This window comes from Talpa europaea (genome assembly GCF_964194135.1).
Source record: "Talpa europaea genome assembly, chromosome: 12".
Lineage (NCBI taxonomy): Eukaryota > Metazoa > Chordata > Mammalia > Eulipotyphla > Talpidae > Talpa > Talpa europaea.
This window is the reverse complement of record NC_140079.1, coordinates 72,543,843-72,562,294: the sequence shown is the minus strand read 5'-3', so window position 1 is coordinate 72,562,294 and position 18,452 is coordinate 72,543,843. Positions and strand designations below refer to the sequence as shown.

At 52.4% G+C, this 18,452-nt stretch overlaps 1 protein-coding gene across 1 annotated transcript in view; it reads right to left on the bottom strand.

Moving 5' to 3' along the window:
* The window catches only part of INTS1 (integrator complex subunit 1), a 30,848-nt gene extending 15,494 nt beyond the window's left edge, over nucleotides 1-15,354 (bottom strand). Inside the window, exons 1-22 of the mRNA XM_084251318.1 lie at nucleotides 15,196-15,354; nucleotides 14,029-14,319; nucleotides 11,431-11,627; nucleotides 11,128-11,265; nucleotides 10,665-10,824; nucleotides 10,421-10,526; nucleotides 10,109-10,295; nucleotides 9,853-9,998; nucleotides 9,626-9,767; nucleotides 8,398-8,574; nucleotides 7,641-7,749; nucleotides 6,960-7,080; nucleotides 6,438-6,515; nucleotides 5,781-5,938; nucleotides 4,993-5,089; nucleotides 3,649-3,740; nucleotides 3,386-3,446; nucleotides 1,582-1,779; nucleotides 1,300-1,429; nucleotides 854-1,033; nucleotides 631-780; nucleotides 24-203 (exon numbers count right to left, since the gene is read on the bottom strand). Of these exons, the coding sequence (XP_084107444.1) occupies nucleotides 24-203; nucleotides 631-780; nucleotides 854-1,033; nucleotides 1,300-1,429; nucleotides 1,582-1,779; nucleotides 3,386-3,446; nucleotides 3,649-3,740; nucleotides 4,993-5,089; nucleotides 5,781-5,938; nucleotides 6,438-6,515; nucleotides 6,960-7,080; nucleotides 7,641-7,749; nucleotides 8,398-8,574; nucleotides 9,626-9,767; nucleotides 9,853-9,998; nucleotides 10,109-10,295; nucleotides 10,421-10,526; nucleotides 10,665-10,824; nucleotides 11,128-11,265; nucleotides 11,431-11,627; nucleotides 14,029-14,319; nucleotides 15,196-15,322 (3,225 nt within the window). The 5' untranslated portion in view covers nucleotides 15,323-15,354. The remainder of the gene's footprint in view (nucleotides 1-23; nucleotides 204-630; nucleotides 781-853; nucleotides 1,034-1,299; nucleotides 1,430-1,581; nucleotides 1,780-3,385; nucleotides 3,447-3,648; nucleotides 3,741-4,992; nucleotides 5,090-5,780; nucleotides 5,939-6,437; nucleotides 6,516-6,959; nucleotides 7,081-7,640; nucleotides 7,750-8,397; nucleotides 8,575-9,625; nucleotides 9,768-9,852; nucleotides 9,999-10,108; nucleotides 10,296-10,420; nucleotides 10,527-10,664; nucleotides 10,825-11,127; nucleotides 11,266-11,430; nucleotides 11,628-14,028; nucleotides 14,320-15,195) is intronic.
* Nucleotides 15,355-18,452: the final 3,098 nt, after the last annotated feature.

Sequence of the window (18,452 nt, the reverse complement as noted above, 5' to 3'; positions counted from 1 at the left end):
CCCCGCAGCTGCTGCACCCTCACCTGCTGAAGTGCCAAGGCGGTGGTGGTCCTGACGCTATCGAACAGAGGCAGCCTGGGCAGGTCTCTCAGCAACCACTGGTAGCCCTGCAGCGTCTCCGAGTCCCTGGAATCCTCCTCCATCGGGGGCTCCTTCTCTTCTCCATCCCGAAGGCTGCCCTCTGAGAGCACAAGGGACAAGCCCTGCAAGTAGACATGCATCGGGGATCTTACACATCAAGTCTCTGCCAGAGTCCACATCGGGATTTTGGGGGGCAGGGGTAGAGGGTTGAAATATCCCCTCAGAGCCCTGGGAGGAGGAAGCTGCCCAGTCAATAAAGACCCTGCATCCTGTCAGCCACTAGCATTGAAGAGACAGTGGCAGTGAAGTGGGATCTTTAAGGAGCTGCCACTCAGCACCTGCAAGATGCTAAGTCACTCTGGGGACACCCACCACCCAGGGAAGCCCACACTGCACACAGGAGAAAGGCTCAGTTCCTGTCAGGTTTTACTAGGGTTGTCTCTCCACAGATGACAAAAGTCAGCGAGAAAGTCTCGGTGGCTGAGAGGCTCACTATACACAGAGGAGTACATAGCAGTGGGACATGCTGGGCTCAGTGGCCAGCCTCACCTTCATGGCCAGCACGCGGGAGGCCACCTGGGAAGAGCCAAGGCGCCGTAGGAAGTAGTCCAGCACCTCGCACGTGGTCTGCTTGTCAGCCTTCGGGCCCAGCAACAGGTCTTGCAGGCGGCCCAGCAGCTGTCGCTGCTTCTGCTGCCTCTGCAGGAACAAGGGGGACTTGAGGGAAAGCCTAGAGGGCCTGAGAGTGGGATAGTGGTGGGGAACCACTGACCTGCCGCTTCTTGGCCTTCCGCTCTTTGCTTTCACCCTCCTCCTCCTCTTCTCCTGAAGTGGAGTCATCCGCAGCGTCATGTAGCAGGAACTCACATAGACACTGTACAGGCAGCACATCCAGGGAGCCCTCGCTGGACTGGACCAGGTCGGCCAGCCAGGGCATGGATTGCGAGGAGGCCTAGGCAGCGACAATAACACGCAGCTCCTTTAGATGAAACCTGCTGTGTCCCCTTCTACAGCCCACTTCCCTGTGTCCACCCGGCCCAGAGCAACTGCACACTGAAGCACAGACCATCTGCATACCTGGAAGCTATTCAGGCCCATTCCACCCTCACATCTGCTCTGCTCCCTCTGGTTACAGTTTCATTTAGGGCAAGAGCCCAGGGAAGCTTCTGGAAGGTCCCCAGCCTGCCTGAGTCCCTTCTGCAGAGCTACAGGTCTTACCTGCCTCTGGATGATGTTGAGGAGGAAGTCTGGGTTTCGGCTCCGGCACAGCAGGTGCCCAAGGCGGAGGGACTGATTGAGCCCTTTCACTTGGTCCAGGATGTGGGGGGGAGGCCGCCGAGGGGGGCCTCTGAAAATCCCACAAGACATGAGTGTGTCGGTGCGTGAGTGCAACAGCAACAAGTATGACAAGGGGAAGCACCTGCTCCCACTCCACCCACCACCAGCCATCCCAGGCTTAAGTCCTCAAGTTCAAGAGATTGGGGGCTGGGATCAGCTTACTGGGGATCCAGACTGGTGAGCTGAGACAGAAGGAGGCTACTGCTCTCAGTGATGGTTTGCTTGGTGGAAGCAGCTGCCAAATGTCCCTCAAAGGCCAGAATCTCCTGCTTCTCACGCTGAGAGATCTGCAGTTCCCGATTAATCATTTCTGTCCGGGTCTCCTCATCAGTCAGGGTGCAAGGTGGATAGGAGTAATTACTGGAAACCAAAAGATAGGCACTTGTTACTATGCCCTGTTGGAGGCTTGCTCCCAGATAACATGGTCAGGAAAGGTCAAAACTCAAAATCCTGGCTGTGGCTGCAGTGCACAGCTTGAGCTGTCAGGCACACCAGAAAGCCCACAGGGCCAGCAGAAGGCTGTCTGAGGAAGGCCTGCGAGAGTCCAGCCTCCTCACAATGCCCCACCCAGCCACCCACTGTCCTTCCACACAATAGTGTGCTAGTTACTTCCGAAAGAGTCAAGTCCTGGACCCAGAGCTCACATGCCCTGGACTTCCTCCCTTCTAGTCACCCCCCATTCCTCCCCAGATTCCCTTCCAACAGGCCCAGCCAGGGTAGTCCCAAATGGAGAGGTTTTCATCTCCTCTCCATATTAAAAAACCAATCTGTCTTCCCAAGATGTTCTTTCATCTCAGTTCTGTTCTTAAGGCACCAAAATCAGTCACAGCAGTAGCCACAGGACAGCCCTTCAGAGGTGTGAAGGGAACGGCCATTTAGGGCAAGAGCCTTGGGCTAGAGACATCCGGTTCCCAATGTGTGTGTACACACATGGCCAGTCCCTACAAGCCATAGCCTCGCACACACACTAATGCCCTCTGCAGTCCCTCTTAAGAGTGCAAGGTGGTTTGGCCTCCCCTGGTGGCACAGGTAGTTGAGCGCCGCGCTGTGAAGCTGTCTGCAGCTTCTGCAGCGCCGGTTTGATCCCAGCCAGCCGGCAAGGGCCCCACAAGGCATGGCAGACCTCTCCTGTCGCACCCGCTGTTCCCCTCAGCGGTGTATTTCATCAGTCTGCCTGTTCTGTTCCCTGCTCTGTCTCTGGTGAATCCTCTCACCCTCTAGCGCATCTGGCCTGTACCCTGGTTCTTGTACAAATAAATAAATAAATAAATAGATAGATAGATAGATAGATAAATAAATAAATAAATAAATCTATCTTTAAAAAAAAAAAAAAAAGTGCAAGGTGGGCTGGACCTGTCTCCGATTTTACGAATGGCAATGGAGCACATTACACAGACACATCATCCATCTGGGTGCCCAGTTGCCTTTTCTTCTAGCTCAGGAGCAAGGGTAGATGTGCACGGGTACAGTCACACCAGTTTGCGTCTGGCACTCAGGTCATGCCCGAGTCCCATGCCCACTATATACAGGAAGTTTTCCCACTACTGACCCAGGCAGTGCTCACATGTGCGTCTGTTAAACCTATTTGGCCCGGATTCCTTGCATCTATTCCACAAACCCTCTCCAGGCCCTGGCTGCTCCACTGCAGCCTCCTCCAGTGTTACAAATCTTTCAATCTGACTTGTCTCTGATACAAGTGCAGGCTATGATAGCCCAGAAGCCCTGGAGACACCAGGGTGCTTCAGCTACTTCCTTTGCCCCACCCAGCAAGCTGGAGAGAGGGGACTAAAGCTCACAAGACAGATTCAAAAACTCAAGCCCACAAGTAAAGGAAAAATAAGAAACAGCATGGCAGAGAAGAGACTTCAAAGTGAGCCAAGCTCTAGCACTGGATCTTGTTCCTAGCAAGGATCAGGCTCTGCCCCTTTGGGAGTGTCCTGACCCAGCAGCATGCAAGCAGCCTTACTTTGTCATCACCATCTCCATAAGCATCTTCAGTGTGGGGTACTCCTCCCAAGCGGCTAGGCCTAGGAGCAAGGAGATGTCAGGTGGCAGCCAGAGCACAGAGCATCCCCTTCACCCCACCCTCTGGCACCAGGCCAAGCCCAAGACCCACCCAGCCACTTCCAAGTTCTTAATCCTGTCCCAATCAGACTCTCTCCCTGGTCCTGACAAACATGACACCCCAAAAGAATGATTAGCACCCATGAGGTAGCCAAGGAGGCTCACCAATGTTCTCCGGGTTGAAGGCAGCAACAACCAGCAGCAGGGGCCAAGCCTTCCAGTAGAGGGTGGAGATAGCGAGATTTGGAGGCTGATACCTAAAATGCAAGGGCACTGAAACTCATGTTTGGCCAAGCTCAGGCATGACAATAATTAATCCAAGGCCAGGAGACAGTAGCACAGAAAGACTTTAGTGTCTGCTTTAATAAAGATCATACTGTCCTTATCTGTGCCTCAGTAATACCTCTTCTCTCCAGCGACACATGTGCCCAGGAATTGCACACACTGTAACCAGGAGTGCTGAGAGTCTAGCCCAGGGCACACTGCCAGGCCCACGTTACAGCTCTGAGGCCCTACACAGTCACTTACCTTTCTCTCTGTTTTGCACCTACAAAATGGGAACAAAGGCAATTACAGTAACAAATGTTTGATTAAAACTAGCTCTCATTCTCTGTTTTACATCAGAAAACCAGGAACAGTCCCAGTTACCACCAATATGTAGTTGTGATAATATATGAAAATCACATATTGCAACTGCAGTTAGGTATGATCCTTTCCAATAATGAAACAGAAGACAGTTACTAGAGAGAATGAGAGCGTCAGTCCCTTTCTCTCACATACTGACTTGGAAACACGTGTAAATAGGCTGTCAAGTGAAAAACATCAAGCTGGGAAATACAGGCATACACTAGCAATCCAAAAAAAGAAATACAGAAATCAATTTCACTTATAACACACTTACAATAGCATCAAGTACTTAGGTATAAACTTAACGGAAGAAATGCAAAATTTAGCTAGTAAGAACTACAAAACATTCTTGAAACAAATTAAAGATCTAAATGAATGGAAAACATCTCATGTTCACGGACTGGTATTTTATCTTGTTAACAAAATAACAGTTCCCAAACTGATCTATATACTCACTACAATCCCCATCAAAATCCCATTTTTTTCTGGAAATTGATAAGCTTACCCTAACACTTATATAAAAATACAAGAATCCCGAAGAACCAAAACAATCTTAAAACGTTGTTTTCAAGATTAGACTCAAGCTTCCCATTTTAAAACTTAGCATCTCAAAAAAAGTGGGCAAGAAAACTGAGCATAAACTTATCTAAAGAAATGCAGTGTGCACTAAACACAGAAAGAGAACCCATGAGACACTGAAAAGAGAACGAGAACGGGGCAAGCTCACTGAACCAGCAATGGTGGGACAGAGCCTCAGGCCAGTCAATGACCAGCCAGGTCTCTTGGGTGTCTATGGACAGGCTCTCAATAGCTATCCTGTGGGGAGGTCAGGGAGCAGAGAACTGGTGGGACAGAGGAAGTCCTATTGGGGGATGTGCTTACCCTGGGGGGAGCTGAATGTTCTCCGGATGGTGGTAGGTGCACAGGTTCAGCACAGCATCAATCAACTGGATCCTCTCCACCTTCAGAACTTCTACATCTACAGCAGGGCCCACACAAAAGCCCGGAAGGCCATCAGACTCACTCATTGAACATCGGGGCACAGAAATTTGGGGCTGTGGGATGCCAGAGAGCAACATGACTGGGGCTGTGCTCTCCAAAAGCTGAAGGGCAGGATGGGAGACTGACCCCCATTACAAGACAGGATGCAGATGACATGCAATCAGCATACCTCGTGGGAGGTGGGGGTAGCTTCTGATCTGTTCTGGGGAAACTGAAGCAAGTTTTCACCTTGTAGCATCTGAGCTAGGTTTTAGGGAGCAGTGGGGATCGTCAGGGAGAGTAGCACAGCCAGGGAAGAGCAGATCTCGAGAACACAGTTATATTATAGAATCACACACACAGCTAGGATCAAGGGCAAGGTAAGCTCTCATCACACTGGGTCTTGCCCCTAAGCTAAGAGCTCAGATCCTGGCCCACCAGCCAGGACAGTGATCCTAAACATGGTAACGCTCTATTTATTGTCACTGGGGCAGCCCTTTAAAGAGGAAACAGATAGATGTACTGGACTAGTCAACCACATGGAGAAACAGCATGCGGACAGGAAGGCAACAGCCCAATTCCCAACTGCAGAGGTTAGTTGGAGACAGAAAACAGGGCACAAGATAGGGCTGAGGCTAGGCTGCAGGGCCTAGGAGAGGAAGCCAGACAAAGCCCCCAGGGAACCTTACCATCAGCCTGCACAGCCGCAGCTCTCTTCACTAGGTGGTCAGCCAGCTCCATGGCATCAGCGGGGCCGAGTGGGAGCTCCCGGGACAGCCCAATGACCAGGATTCGCATAAGTGTGTCTTCCAGGATGGGCACCTCCGAACAGAGGCGGAGAAAGAAGCTGTGGGCAGCAGGAGAGGTTGGTTTAGTAGGGTACCCCAAGCTGGCAGGTGCTTCCTGAGCAGGGCTGGGCCACAGTGCCAAGCTCCAGCTGGTTGAGGGAGGGCAGCACCTGCCTACTCCCATGGGTGCTAGTTCCTAATGCTTTCAAGGATGAGGTTCTGCCATCCCAGAGAGGATGAAGATGCTGTCCTCTGGAGGCTCAGAGCCAGGAAATAAGCAAAGTGTCACCATCAAAACCCGAAACAGCGGTATGAGGAGGGCAGAGGTGAGCAAGCTAGGTTGGCAGTGGGACCCCAAGGTGGGACAGATGGGAACAATTTTCCAGTGGTCAGGGGCAGGGTGCTAGGCTGGGGGAGGCCGAGCCCTGACACTGGCCAGGGAAGGAAGGACATTGTGTGTTTGGCTGTCTGGAAGAAAGGAGCAGGCACGCAGAGGTTTGGAGACATTCCACAGACAGGTATTCCACAGACACGGAGTCAGCAGCAACAGATGCTCACTTGCGGTCACTCTCAGGTGGCCAGTTGTCCCACTTGTAGTAGGTCTCAGGCTGTTCTGTGAAAAGCACCTTGTGGAGGCTGTGGAGGTGGAGAAAGGTTGTTAAGGAGCAGGTATCCAGGGACCCTCCACCCTGTCCCCAGAAAGGCTTTACAAACTCAGAAGCAGCTAGTTCTGAAGCAGGACCACCTAATTCCTAACCATCAAGTCCCCAGAACAGCAATCCTCTTTGGGGACGTTGCACAAAACCTGTCTAAGAAGGGACACCCCAGCAAGGTAGGACCTCACCTCCAACCCCCCCCCCCAAAGGAAAACTCTGCTTGGGATTCTGACACCCATTCAGGACAATCCAGTGTCCCAAGGCAAGAAGACAATGGCACCTCTGCCTCTTCAGAGGCTGATGCTTATATCTGGAGGTGACAGGCCCATCCTGCAAACCCCATCACTCATTGTGAGTCAGCACAGGGAAGTAACTGCTTGTTTTTCCCCAAAGCCATCCAAGCAGAAGGACATGCAGTCTGTACCAGTGCACGTAATCCTTAGGGGCAAGTTTGCTGATAGAGGGGACGACAGTGTGGAGCCACCAGACAGCATCCCGCTGGATCGCCGCTATCTGGTTCTGGAAGGAGCGCAGCACCTCAAGGTCTGAAAGGGACAGGATGGGCAGGTTTAATGGTGTGCCTGTGCAGCAACACTCTCAAGAGTCTGGTCCATGGCCACATACAGGGAGGGAGGAACATGAATGTTACAAGGAGTAAGAGGGAGGAAAAATGAAATCCCAAGTAATTCATGCCGGCCAATCAGCTGAAGGGCCTGCAGCCACACCTCCAGGGCAAGAAACTGAACAAAACAGGCCAATTTCAACACCAGCTCCTTTCTTCTTCCTACCCTTTACTGAAGGGCCACCAAGCCTGAAATGCCCCACAAAAGGCGCAAGAATTCAGGTGAACACATGACCCGTCAGCAAACAGTGCTGAGCGAGGAGTGGGTGCTCTAGCCCAGATGGGCAGGACAGGAAACAGACTGGTAGAGCCTCCTTAGTCTCTAGGAGCTGTGCCCCTTCCCTGTCCTATTCCCAGGCCTCTGGGGGAGGATTGGCAGGTGGGGATGACTTAAAGCCCTGGGAACCTACTGCCACCAGGCCTGTCCCCCTGTTGTCTGAGACAGGACCCCTGAGCAGAGTACAGCTTATTCCAGATCCTTACTTTTTTTCTCTCCTTTGTCCCAGGCAATGCCGGCCTCCTTCACCTGGGCTGTGATGCCCAGCATCATGGATACAGCCAGAATATCTGTGATATGCACCACAAACCGCTCCTGCAAGGACAATAGGGTTTGTGTTCTAGAAGGGTCTATACCTAGAGGCTTTCTCAGGTCCCCAGCACATAAACAGACAGTATAGGAGGATGTGAGTCTAGAGAGAACCCACCACTGTGCCAGGCCAGGGCCAAACAAGAGCAAAGTTTGGTCAGGCCACAGGAAGAGTGTTCAGTCAACAGAGCCTAACCACTCGAGAAGCAGACCACCATACCAGGCCACCTGCCAACTCATCTGCTTGACGGTCAGGATCCTGTACAACCAGCGTCCACTCCTTTGTAGTGTCATCTCCCAGTGCCTTCCGATTCTTAAATCTCCCCAGAGCAAATGCCTGCCCCTCCATTAGCTGTGCCCGTTCTGCCTCCCGATTCATGCCATCTCCTCAGCCACCTCAGAAACTCTGGCAACAACTCTGCCCCCATCTCCACACCAGCCTGGAGGCTGCTGATTCCCTTGGGGGCACCAGGCAGTCCCTCCTCAGTCCTCAAGCAGAATAGCGCCCACCTTCTCTCTGGGGTTGATTGTTGTGCATAAGCCCAGCACAACACACATGGCATGGGGAGATGACAGCCACACACAAGTGTATGACCAGAGGGAGGAAAGCCTACACACCACCACCAAGTTGTGGGGGTAGGAAGGCCAAAACACCTTGAATTCCATTTCCAGGTACTGGGGCTCCTTGCGCTCTTGCATGAGTCCAAGGCAGAAGGCCTGGAAATTGATCTCATGCTTGGTCTGTTTGATGATCTCCCGGAGCAGGGCCCGGGAAGCGCGGAGGTAGTCGTCCTTGTTGGTCAGCAGGTCCTGGAACACCATGGCCAGGAACTAGGGCACAAAGAGAGCACAGTGTTGAGCTGCAGGAACCATGCCCTCTGGGACTGCACCACTCACCACCAGCCTCCATCCTGTCCCAGGTCTGCTGTCAGAGAGCCCTGCACAAAGTCTTCCCAGAATCTTTCCAGAAAAATCCCCAAACGCACAGGTGGGCACTTGAGCACTTGACTGTATTGTCTGTCACATGGCTCAGATCTACTGTTCCCAGACAACAGCCCTCTAAGGACAGTAGGAGCTACAATCTTCTTTAACTCTGAGCAGCTGGCACAAGGGGAGCAAGTTCTTGTTAGCTATGGGCACAGATGAACACTGGTTTTGGGAGGGTGTGCACTCAATTCCAGGTCCCAAAACTGCAGGGAGAAACAAGGTGGCCTAGCTCCCACCCACCCCCAACTCAAACTGGGCAACCTTGACTAAACCCTGGGCTCCAAGACAACAGAGGGCTGAGCAAGAGGCCCAGTCCCACGTCTACCTTGGTGTTTCACACACGGCTGAGCTGCTGAGTCTAGTCTATGTTAACAGCAATAGCGCTGTTCTCTTCAGGAGAAACCTTGAATCTAAGGGACTTACTCTTAGAGTTGGGGTGTGAAGGCAAGTACCAAGGGGGCAAAGAGACACCTGCTTCATTTAGGAAAGACAGCCACTCAGAAAGGCTAGACCTGACTCAGTCTGAAAACTGGCAGATTTTTAAGGGCTCGGTGCTGCTTCTGAACTTTAGTTTCCAAGAAAGATGTCATGTATCATGGATGGACCCACTCTTGAAGTCAAATTCAAATGTTTCATAAGCTCTTTGGGGCACAGGCTATCCCCACCTTCCAAGTCCCTCTACCACACAGCAACACACCACCCAGCTGTACCCAAACACCCAGCACTGCAGACGATGCCACGTGCTCCTCCCCAACCTGAGTGCAGCTTGGAGGTCTCTTTGGCTTGAGACCAGTCCCCTCAACTAAGGGCTGCTCAAGTGGCAGCCACGAGTGCAGAAGGGGCTGCCAGTAAGCTCCCACAAGATGGCAAGGCTGCCAGGAGTTGAGTTGCCTACCTTTGGTGCCAACTCCGAGCTGTGCTGCAACACAGTATAGAGGATCTGCATGTTGTTTGGGTTCCGGGCATTGGAAAGTTCATTGAAAATCACAAACTTGATGGTGGTGCCCAGGTTGTCCTTGTGTGCATTCAGCAGCTCCCTGAACACAAGCCAAGCAAATGGAGAGTTGGCACAAGACCGGGCCACCACCACAGCCACCCGTGGCCTTCCTGCCTGGGCCGCACCTGACACAGAGCATGTAGTGATTGAGGAGGACTTTGGGCTTGAGACGGATTTTGATCAGGTGGGAAATAACATCCATGTCCTCGGAGCCATGGGTATTGCAGTTCATGCAGACAGACATCAGCAAGTCCTGGGCTGGCCTGGTGAGCTGAGGGTAGGCCAGGTTGCTGAGGGTAGGCCAGGGTAGGCCTCAGCACCCCCAGGAGTCAAAGGGTGACACCATGTGCCCCACAGGGTACAGCACACCCCGGTGCTCACCTTGGGGTTCTGCAGCCACATCTCCAGCTTCTGCACCGTCATGAGCCGCACTTCCTTATACCCGCAGGTGGAAGTGAGGAGCCGCAGGAGGTTCCGTGAGACATTGTCAATGGGCTGGCGCCGGTTGAGCTGGTCCCGGAGCATGTCCAGAACATACTCCTCCACACTCTCCGTGAGCTCATCATACCTAGGCCAGCGGGGGGCAAAGGAGGAAGAAAGGAGGGAAGGAAGGGGGCAGGCAGACAGAGAGGCCCACCCACCCGCCTCCCAGCCACGTTCACACTGCGCTGGAGGGGAGTGCGGCACACCTACCTGGGCATGAGCTGGCCCTCCTGCTCAGGACTGAGCTTCTCCTCGGCGATCAGCAGCTCCGTCTGGCTGTCTTCCTCCTCAGTGAGGGAGGGGTGAGGGCTGTTCCCTGCAGACCCAGCACCTCATGAGCACCCACCTCATGAGCAACAATGTCGACACCAGGCTCCCAAGACAGGGGTGAGCCCAGCTCTTCCCTTCACACTGGCAACCCCATCCTCTCTCCAGCCCACTCCAAATCTCTCACCTGCACTCAGTTCTCCTCCACTGCGCCCCACCTCCCCCTGAAGGAGCATGCTCTTGGGGGGCATCTTGGTGTTGAATGCTGTCTGGATATTGTCGACGAACGTCTTGCAGTGCGGGCTGTCCACCCAGATCCGCTCCCCCAGGGAGTCTTCGATGTACACCTGCGTGAATGACAGAAGACCATACCTGCAGCCCACAGGCTGGTGGCTCACTCCTGCCTGTCCCCAAGCTGAGCTATGATAAGGAACAAGATGAGTGCTTCCCCAAACAATCTTAGCTTCCCAGAAGGGGGCCTTCCAGGAGGACACTTCAGTAACCAGTACAGGAGAAACAAGTGGCAGTCCTCTGCCACTTGAGGGCACATTCAGTAGCTTCTGACTGTCCTAGGGGTCCAGTTATCTGCCCTCCCTCTCTTTGACCCAATGCAGTGTCCTCACCAAGGCTCTCAGGAGAGGCAGACTCACCTTGACAAAAATCTCAGGCCAGTTCTCATCCTCCTCATATGCAGCCATAAGGAGATTACAGGCCAGCACAGATACCAGACTGTTCCCCTTGGCCTTGAAGTTGATGGAGGCGTCACGCCGAAGGAGGCTACAGAGAGCCTGCAAGGATTGGCACAGGTCACCAGGGGAACCCTCGCCCACACAAGGGCAAAGCCAGTGTGCCTCCAGCAGAGGTCACGTGGGAGGGAGAAGACAGAGCCAAGGGTCTGTTCACAATTCCCACCCTCCTCCCCAGGACAGAGGAAGAAGACACCCCGTCCTCACCTCGATGACACCCTCTGTGGCAAAAATGTTGGGTTTGATTTTGGCCAGGTACATGAGACTTAGGTACAGGGTGCTGTCGGGCTTGGCTCGGGTGACCTTCAGCTGCTTCACAGCCCCACACAGCACTCCCTCAATCCTGTCGTCATTGCCTTCTAACTCCGCAGCTTCGATCTCATCCAGCAGCACTGTGGGCGGGACTGGCCAGCACAGAGAGGCCCGATCAGAGTGGCAGCCAGAGCAGACTGCCTGAGGACACCCTCAAAGCCACAGGACAAGCCAACCATCTAAATCCCAGAAGCAGGTCCCAGTTGTGCCACAGCTGACCAGTCTCCGAGGACTGCACAGTGACAGCTGCGGTAGGAAGAGGGCAGGGTTGCCACCATTCAAAATGACCAAGAGAATTATGGGCTGCACAGGACAGAGCATGTGGCCTGTGTGCTGACCTGTCACTCCAGATCCTTTCCTGCATTCCTAGTCATCTGCCCCCCTGCAACACATTTACTTTTCTACAGATTGCTCCATTTTTAGCTAAGTTTTCAAATTAATAGAACAATGCCATTCGTAAGCTTCCTTTTCTCTTGTAATTGTGCCAGGTTCCTTGACACTCTCGCTAATGCAGCTCATGATGCTTCTTTCTCTTTTTCCGGGAATCTTTAAGTCTTTGCAAAGAACACACTTTGGGTTTTTAGTCTCTTCCCTGTGGTGGTAACTTCTGCTCTGATTTTCAGTATTTCTTCTACCCACTTTCTCTGGTTTAATGAGGGTCCTCCTTCAGCTAGACCTTAGCCCACTCACCCTCCATAACAAGAAACACCTGCTTCTCTGTGTGCCCGCCCCCGCCCCCCATACTCTGCTCTATCACACTGCTCTTTATGGTGTCACTGTCCAAGTCTAGAGATTTCCAAATTTATACTGTTTCCTTCTTTGACCCAAGTTTTTTAGGATTGTTTTTAAATATCCAAACATGTGGAGAGAGTGTTGTTACTAGTTTTTAACTTAACTGTACCAAGGACAGAGAATTTGATGTTTACCAAACACTTCCCAGGAAACAAATGGGCAGACAATAGACTGGAATTATCACAGACCCTGGCATGGACAAGATTCCAAATGCCAGATAAAACTAGCCAAATCTAAGTCTTTTCTTTATCCTGCTGAAAGTATCTGTGAAGTACTTTATTGCTTAGAATATGATTTTCAAAACCGGATCTCATTTAATCTTCCCCAAAACCTTAAGGGAAAGGATACTAAAAAATGAAGCCCAGCAAATAATCAAGAGAACATGGCCCAAGTTGGGGCCTCCCCCACAATGGCTTTCACTGTTCACCAAGTGAGGGCCCTTCAACCTGAGGTCTGTGGACACCAACTTGACTCACCTCCCAAAGCACAGCACCAGCGATGTCCCCTGCTCTGCCACCCCAGGGCTCCCTACCACCAAATGAACCAAGTTCAGCACCTTGCCCAGCACCTAGCCTAGGTTCTGGCCACTGCATGCTGCCCATGTTTAGCCTGCTCCCTCGGCACAGTTCCATCCCCAGAATGTCCAGCTCTACTGAGCACTTCTTCAACATCCTTGTCTGCCTTTCAAAATCCTGTCCACTCTTTAAGACCCAGCCTCCTACCACTACCCTGCTCTACTCCAGTACCGTCACATGAGAACCTCTACCTTCGACATCTGGATCTGGGTTGATATTTAACAGGCATGATCCACCTATGGTGGAGCCATCAGAAGTAATCAGTCGAAGAAAATGCAGTGAGAAGAAGCAATTTCAGCTGCGTACAGAATGAAAAGCTGTTTTGTAAAGAGAGGAATTACAGCTGAGTTTTGTATTTCTCTTTAAAATTGTTGTATTATTCTTTTAACTAAAATAAAAAGAAAGGAGGTAAATGTTTCACTGGGAAGAGAGGATGAACAGAAACCAAATGCCCTCATCACAGGTAGAGAGAGAACCCACTAGAATATGCAGTCCCTCAGAACAAGGGTTGGGTCTGTCACAGTTGACATTTTATCCCCAATGCTCAGAAAAGAGCCTATCAAAAAGATGAACTGAACAAAGGAGTGGAACAGCCCCCACAGAACAGTAGCTAGCAGTTCCCAGGAATGCATCCACTTGCACAGCTCCTCCCCAGATGAGGGCAGAACTGGGGAGCAAAGACACCCACAAACCCCCAACCCCACCCCACACAGCACCTTCTAGTTGCTGAAGCCCTGGCACACACTATAGCTTGCATCTCTGTAACCGGTAAGAACCCGGAGTATTATTTCATTCCAACCTCCACAAAGAAAGCCATGAGGCTTGCTGGTGGGACATGCCAATGTCAGAGCTTTTTCCTGCCATGTGGCAGCAGTCTCAGACCCAGTGCTGTGCCCGCCCCCACCAACCTCCCCGGGTTATACTGTACTCTTCTATCCCCGTCACTAGTTGAGCAGAGGCACCTGCAGAAGCGCTTCCAAGAACAAACTCACAGATAACTCCTCGCATTTTCCGCAGAACTCAAAGTATCCAATGATGCCAAGTCTGGAAGAGGCACTTACCAAAGCCCTAGTGGACTTACAAGCTGTGGGTACATTCTCTGGGAAGGTACAGGAACTGACTTTACCTTCAATTGGGACCACAGACGGCTCCTTAATTGAGGGAGAGATAGCTCGTTTTTCTGCCACTGCAGCCTCAGCCAAGCGTCCCAGGGCACTCAGAGGAGGGGTGGAGGAGAGCTTGGGGCGTTTGGTGAGGCCTGTCAGGGCTGAAGCACCAGCCAAAGCAGCTGCAGCATCCCGCTTGCGCTCTGAAGGCAGCCCGGAAGGGGCAGGCTTCAGCAGGGTGGAGGCTGTCTTTGATTCATTGGCCTGACCCTTTGAGCCCAGAGCAATGAAGTCTCCTGGTGGAGGGTGTCCTGCAGAGAAGGGGAGCAGAGAAGTTTGTTGGTTTTCTTTTTTTTTTTTTTTAAAGATTTTTTTTATTTATTTATGCATACAACAAACAACTGGGGTACAGACCAGAGGTACAGAATGTGGGGGGTGAGAGGACTCACCAGAGACAGAGTGGGGAGCAGAACAGGCAGATCTACTGAAATACACTGCTGAGAGGAGCAGCAGGCGAGACAGGAAAGGTCTGCTGTGCCATGTGGGACAGCTCCCTGGCCAGGGATCAAACTCATGCTGCAGTGGCTGGCAATACTTTGATAAAGCACTGAGATTTAACCCCTTGCGCCACCAGGGAGGCCCGTTTGTTGGTTTTCAATTCAGCCAAGGTGGAAAGGATAACAGAGACTGACTCCAACTTATTAACTCAAAGATGATTAAACAAGGGTGAGGGAAGGCAAAAGACAAGAAGCCTTCCCCGCAAGTCAATAGCAGAGCTAGAACAGAGACACAGCGCTTGTCACAAACCAGTCATCTCTAACTTTTAAGTGCCAATTTGCTTAATAGTCATCAACTTTCTGAAATAGGTGCCATTACTCTCTTTGGAGTTGAGAAAAATGAGGCACAAGACACCCTAACACACTCAAGGCCACAGAGCTAGCACCTGGCAAAGCCAGGATTTAAACACTATGTTGTGCTGCCACCTGCTTCCCACCTCAGGTGCAGTCTGAACAGACATCACCAGCACCCTGGAGGTGGTCACAGCTGCCTAAACTTTCCCAGGGACTTCCAGAACCACCCAGGGTCAAGCACTATGTTTCCAGAACCAGATCCTAGAAACAGCATTCTCTGGCTCAGTAGTGAGATTGGAAAGCCCCTGAAGCACACCACAGGGAAAAGATACACACCTGAAGGCTTAGCCGCAGCACTGGGCCTGCGGACAGTGGTGGGCTTGGCCCGATTCATCCTGTGCCTTCCGCGCACTGCTTCTCGCTGATGTGTCACCTGAGAAGACCAGCACCGAGTCAATTTCATTCAATAACTCATTCATTTGTCCCTTTACCCCTGAGGGCCTGGGAGGTCTAGGGACTGGGGTGCCTGGAGTTTGGAAACCTGGGGGTACGAGGGGTGGGGGCCTGGGAACCCTGAGGGCCTAGAAGTCTGGGGTCTGAGGTCTGGTACAGAAAGACACCTTGGATAACATCTGAAGGCCCCTGGCCTCCAAAAGGCCAGGGTGAACTGGGAGCCTGGAGGCCTAGGGATCTGGAGTTCTGGAGGCAGGGGTCGGGAGATCTGAATGTCTGGGGGCGGGGAGGGGAGAGGGGGGTGGTCTAGGAATCCAGGGGTCTGGAGCACTGGGGATTGGCAACAAATTGGGCCTGACCCTATCAGCGCAGAGGTTCCCAAAAGGGGCCTACGATCCCCCGGCCAGACCCGCTCGAAGTGACGGAGCGTGTCGGCAGAGGGGCTCAGAGGAACCGGACATCCATACCCTACTCACCTCCCGCCCATCGCGGCTGGCTCCAGGCCGCCGCCTCTGCCACCCCGGAAGTGGAAACCGACACCGCTACATTCAGGCCCCAACTTCCGGAACCACGGGCAGCAAAACAGTGGGGGGGGGGGGGAGGCCATCGAAGGTGCCTGCGAGCTGTCTGCAGCGCCCTCTGGCGGCTGGAGGCCGGCAGGGCCTCGTTCCATTTAGGTTCCGATAACCAGGGGAATGGTCGTGGTCACCTTCTTCTTTGCAGGAGAGGCTGATCTTGTTGCAGATGAGACGGACGTTATTTAAGTGGATGTGTTCACTCAGCCATCGGGATTCTAATCCACACGTGTTGGAGCTTCAGTCCTGCTCGTTTCCCCACCCCGTGGCAGGTTCGGGCAGTCATGGGAGTGGAGGGTTAGGAGGGAGTCCAGGGGCCAGGGAGTAGACATACCTTGGACAAAATCAAGAGGGACTCTCCAACTGCGGCCTGCTCCACGAGGGCTTGGAGGCCCGGTACCCTCATCAAATGCTGAATCGAAGATGTACATCTGAATCTGTGTCTTTTCACCTGCACTATGGATTGTTGTAATAGGGACAAAGCTCTTACAAACCAAGTCTTTATGATGGCAAGGGATTCCACCAGTCTTTCATAGTGAGGTCTCCTCTTTCCCTCCTCACTTCAGGGGTCTTTGCACCATCCCAGGCCTTAGTGTTAGGGGGAAAAGGATGTCCTAAAGCTAATTCCATACAGGCTTTGTGGACTCCACCCCCACCCCAGGCCAAAGCCAAAGACACTGGGAACTCCAAATCCCATCACCACCAAAGGGAAGGTGGCTGGGACCTGAGGGTGGGGTGAAGCAGCCAGGTTGGTATAAAGCCAGACACGTGGGCTTTGGAGCAGCAACCAGCCAGCTCAGAGAGTGGTTTTTGGGTTTCCAGGTCAGCGAATCGGGTAGGACGCATTAAAGACTTTATTTCCCTATTTTCTCCCTGAGTTGTACATTTTCCTTATTTCCTTTTCCCTTGTAAATAAACCTTTTATTGACCTTTTGTGTGTGCCTGTAGTGGAGTATTCATAAGCCCCTTTTAAGCGCGCGGGTGAGGACCCACAGCCAGGAACCCATTCAATATCGGGGCTGCTCTGTAACATTAGGACCTAGGACCTTGCTACCCAGCCCTGCCACTTTTCAGGCTGGATGACTTCCTTTGAGGGCAATCTTGATGGTTCCCTATAAAGTGGAATGGCCCCAATTTGAAGGGAAAGGTGATGCATGTAAAAAAAATCAACGCATTGCTAATATATCAAGTGCCTAAGAAAGGTAAATCACAGCTACTGTGGGAGGAGCTGTCATTGCTGGACGTGAAAGCAGTGAATTGTTTTTACTCAGTAACTACTAGAACTGTGCACCTTGGCAAGCCCGGTGGGGGCATTAATGGGAGGAAGGTGGCACTAGGACTACCTTTCTGGGGGCCATGCGAGTATTTAAATCAGAAACCCCATAGGACATGCCCAGTGACCCCTCCGACAGGCTGTTCTCAGTGCTGTACAGGTTCTCTTTCCTCAAGTCATGAACCACAGGCCAGGAGGCAGGCAGACATCCCAGAATGTGTCAGGCCAGCCCCTGCTCTCTCATCATGGAGAGAAACAGAAGTCAGGGATGAAGTGACCTACTGTAGGGTAAATGAAGTTAAAAATCAGGATTTTTGGGGGGGGCCTCCCCGGTGGCGCAGCGGTTGAGCGCTGGGTTGCAAAGCTGCCCGCAGCCTCGGCAGCGCCGGTTCTATCCCCGGCCACCGGGTGAGGGTCCCACATGGCGTGCAGACCTGCTCCCCCCAGCAGTGTACCTTGTCACTCTGCCTGCTCTGCTCTCCCCTCTGGCTCTGGTGAATTCTCTCACCCTCCCGCACTTCTGACTGTACCCAGTGCTTGTATAAATAAATAAATAATCTTTAAAAAAAAAATCAGGTTTTTTTTAGTACTCTCCCGCTGTTAATGTGGATGCCTGGGGCCGAGGGGTGAGGGCACGGGGCATGCTTGCCTATCATTGTGGACACCTGAGCCCAGATAGCATGTGTGTTATTGCTCACAACTGTGCTGAGAGGCCAGGGGTTAAAGGGCGGCATCACTGAGTTGGGCTATAACCACCCTGAGGAGAGACCATGGGATGACATGAGACTGAGAATGCCAGAGAGAGGCCAGAGAAAGAGCACAGAAATTCCTGGGGGCCTGGGGAGTTCGGGGCTTGGTTGCCTGCCTGCCTCCCAGCCCCCCTCCACACCCCGTGTCTGCCTCCCTGCCTGGTGTGCCTGTGTACCCGGTTCCCTGAGAGCGCATTAAAGGCCTGTAAAATCCACCGAGGGCTCTGGGACTCCATCCAGCTGCCCCAAATTGACAGTAAACCTGCCCTGTGTATGCTTGCCCTATCTTCACATGGTAGGGAGGAGAGAGGGAAAGTGAGTGGGGCAAAGTCCCTAGTCAGAGGTTTTTGCAGGTCTTTTATTGGGGTTCAATTGGGCGTGGGCCGGGAGGTGGTTCTGAATCCCATCTACCTATGCCCACACCCTATTCCAGGTGCCCGCCATCATGCATTTAGGACAAGGATCCATCATCTATCCTGATGGCAGAAGGGCAGAAAAGCCTCACATTTTCTTTACCCTACAGTCCCCAATCCCTTTTATAAG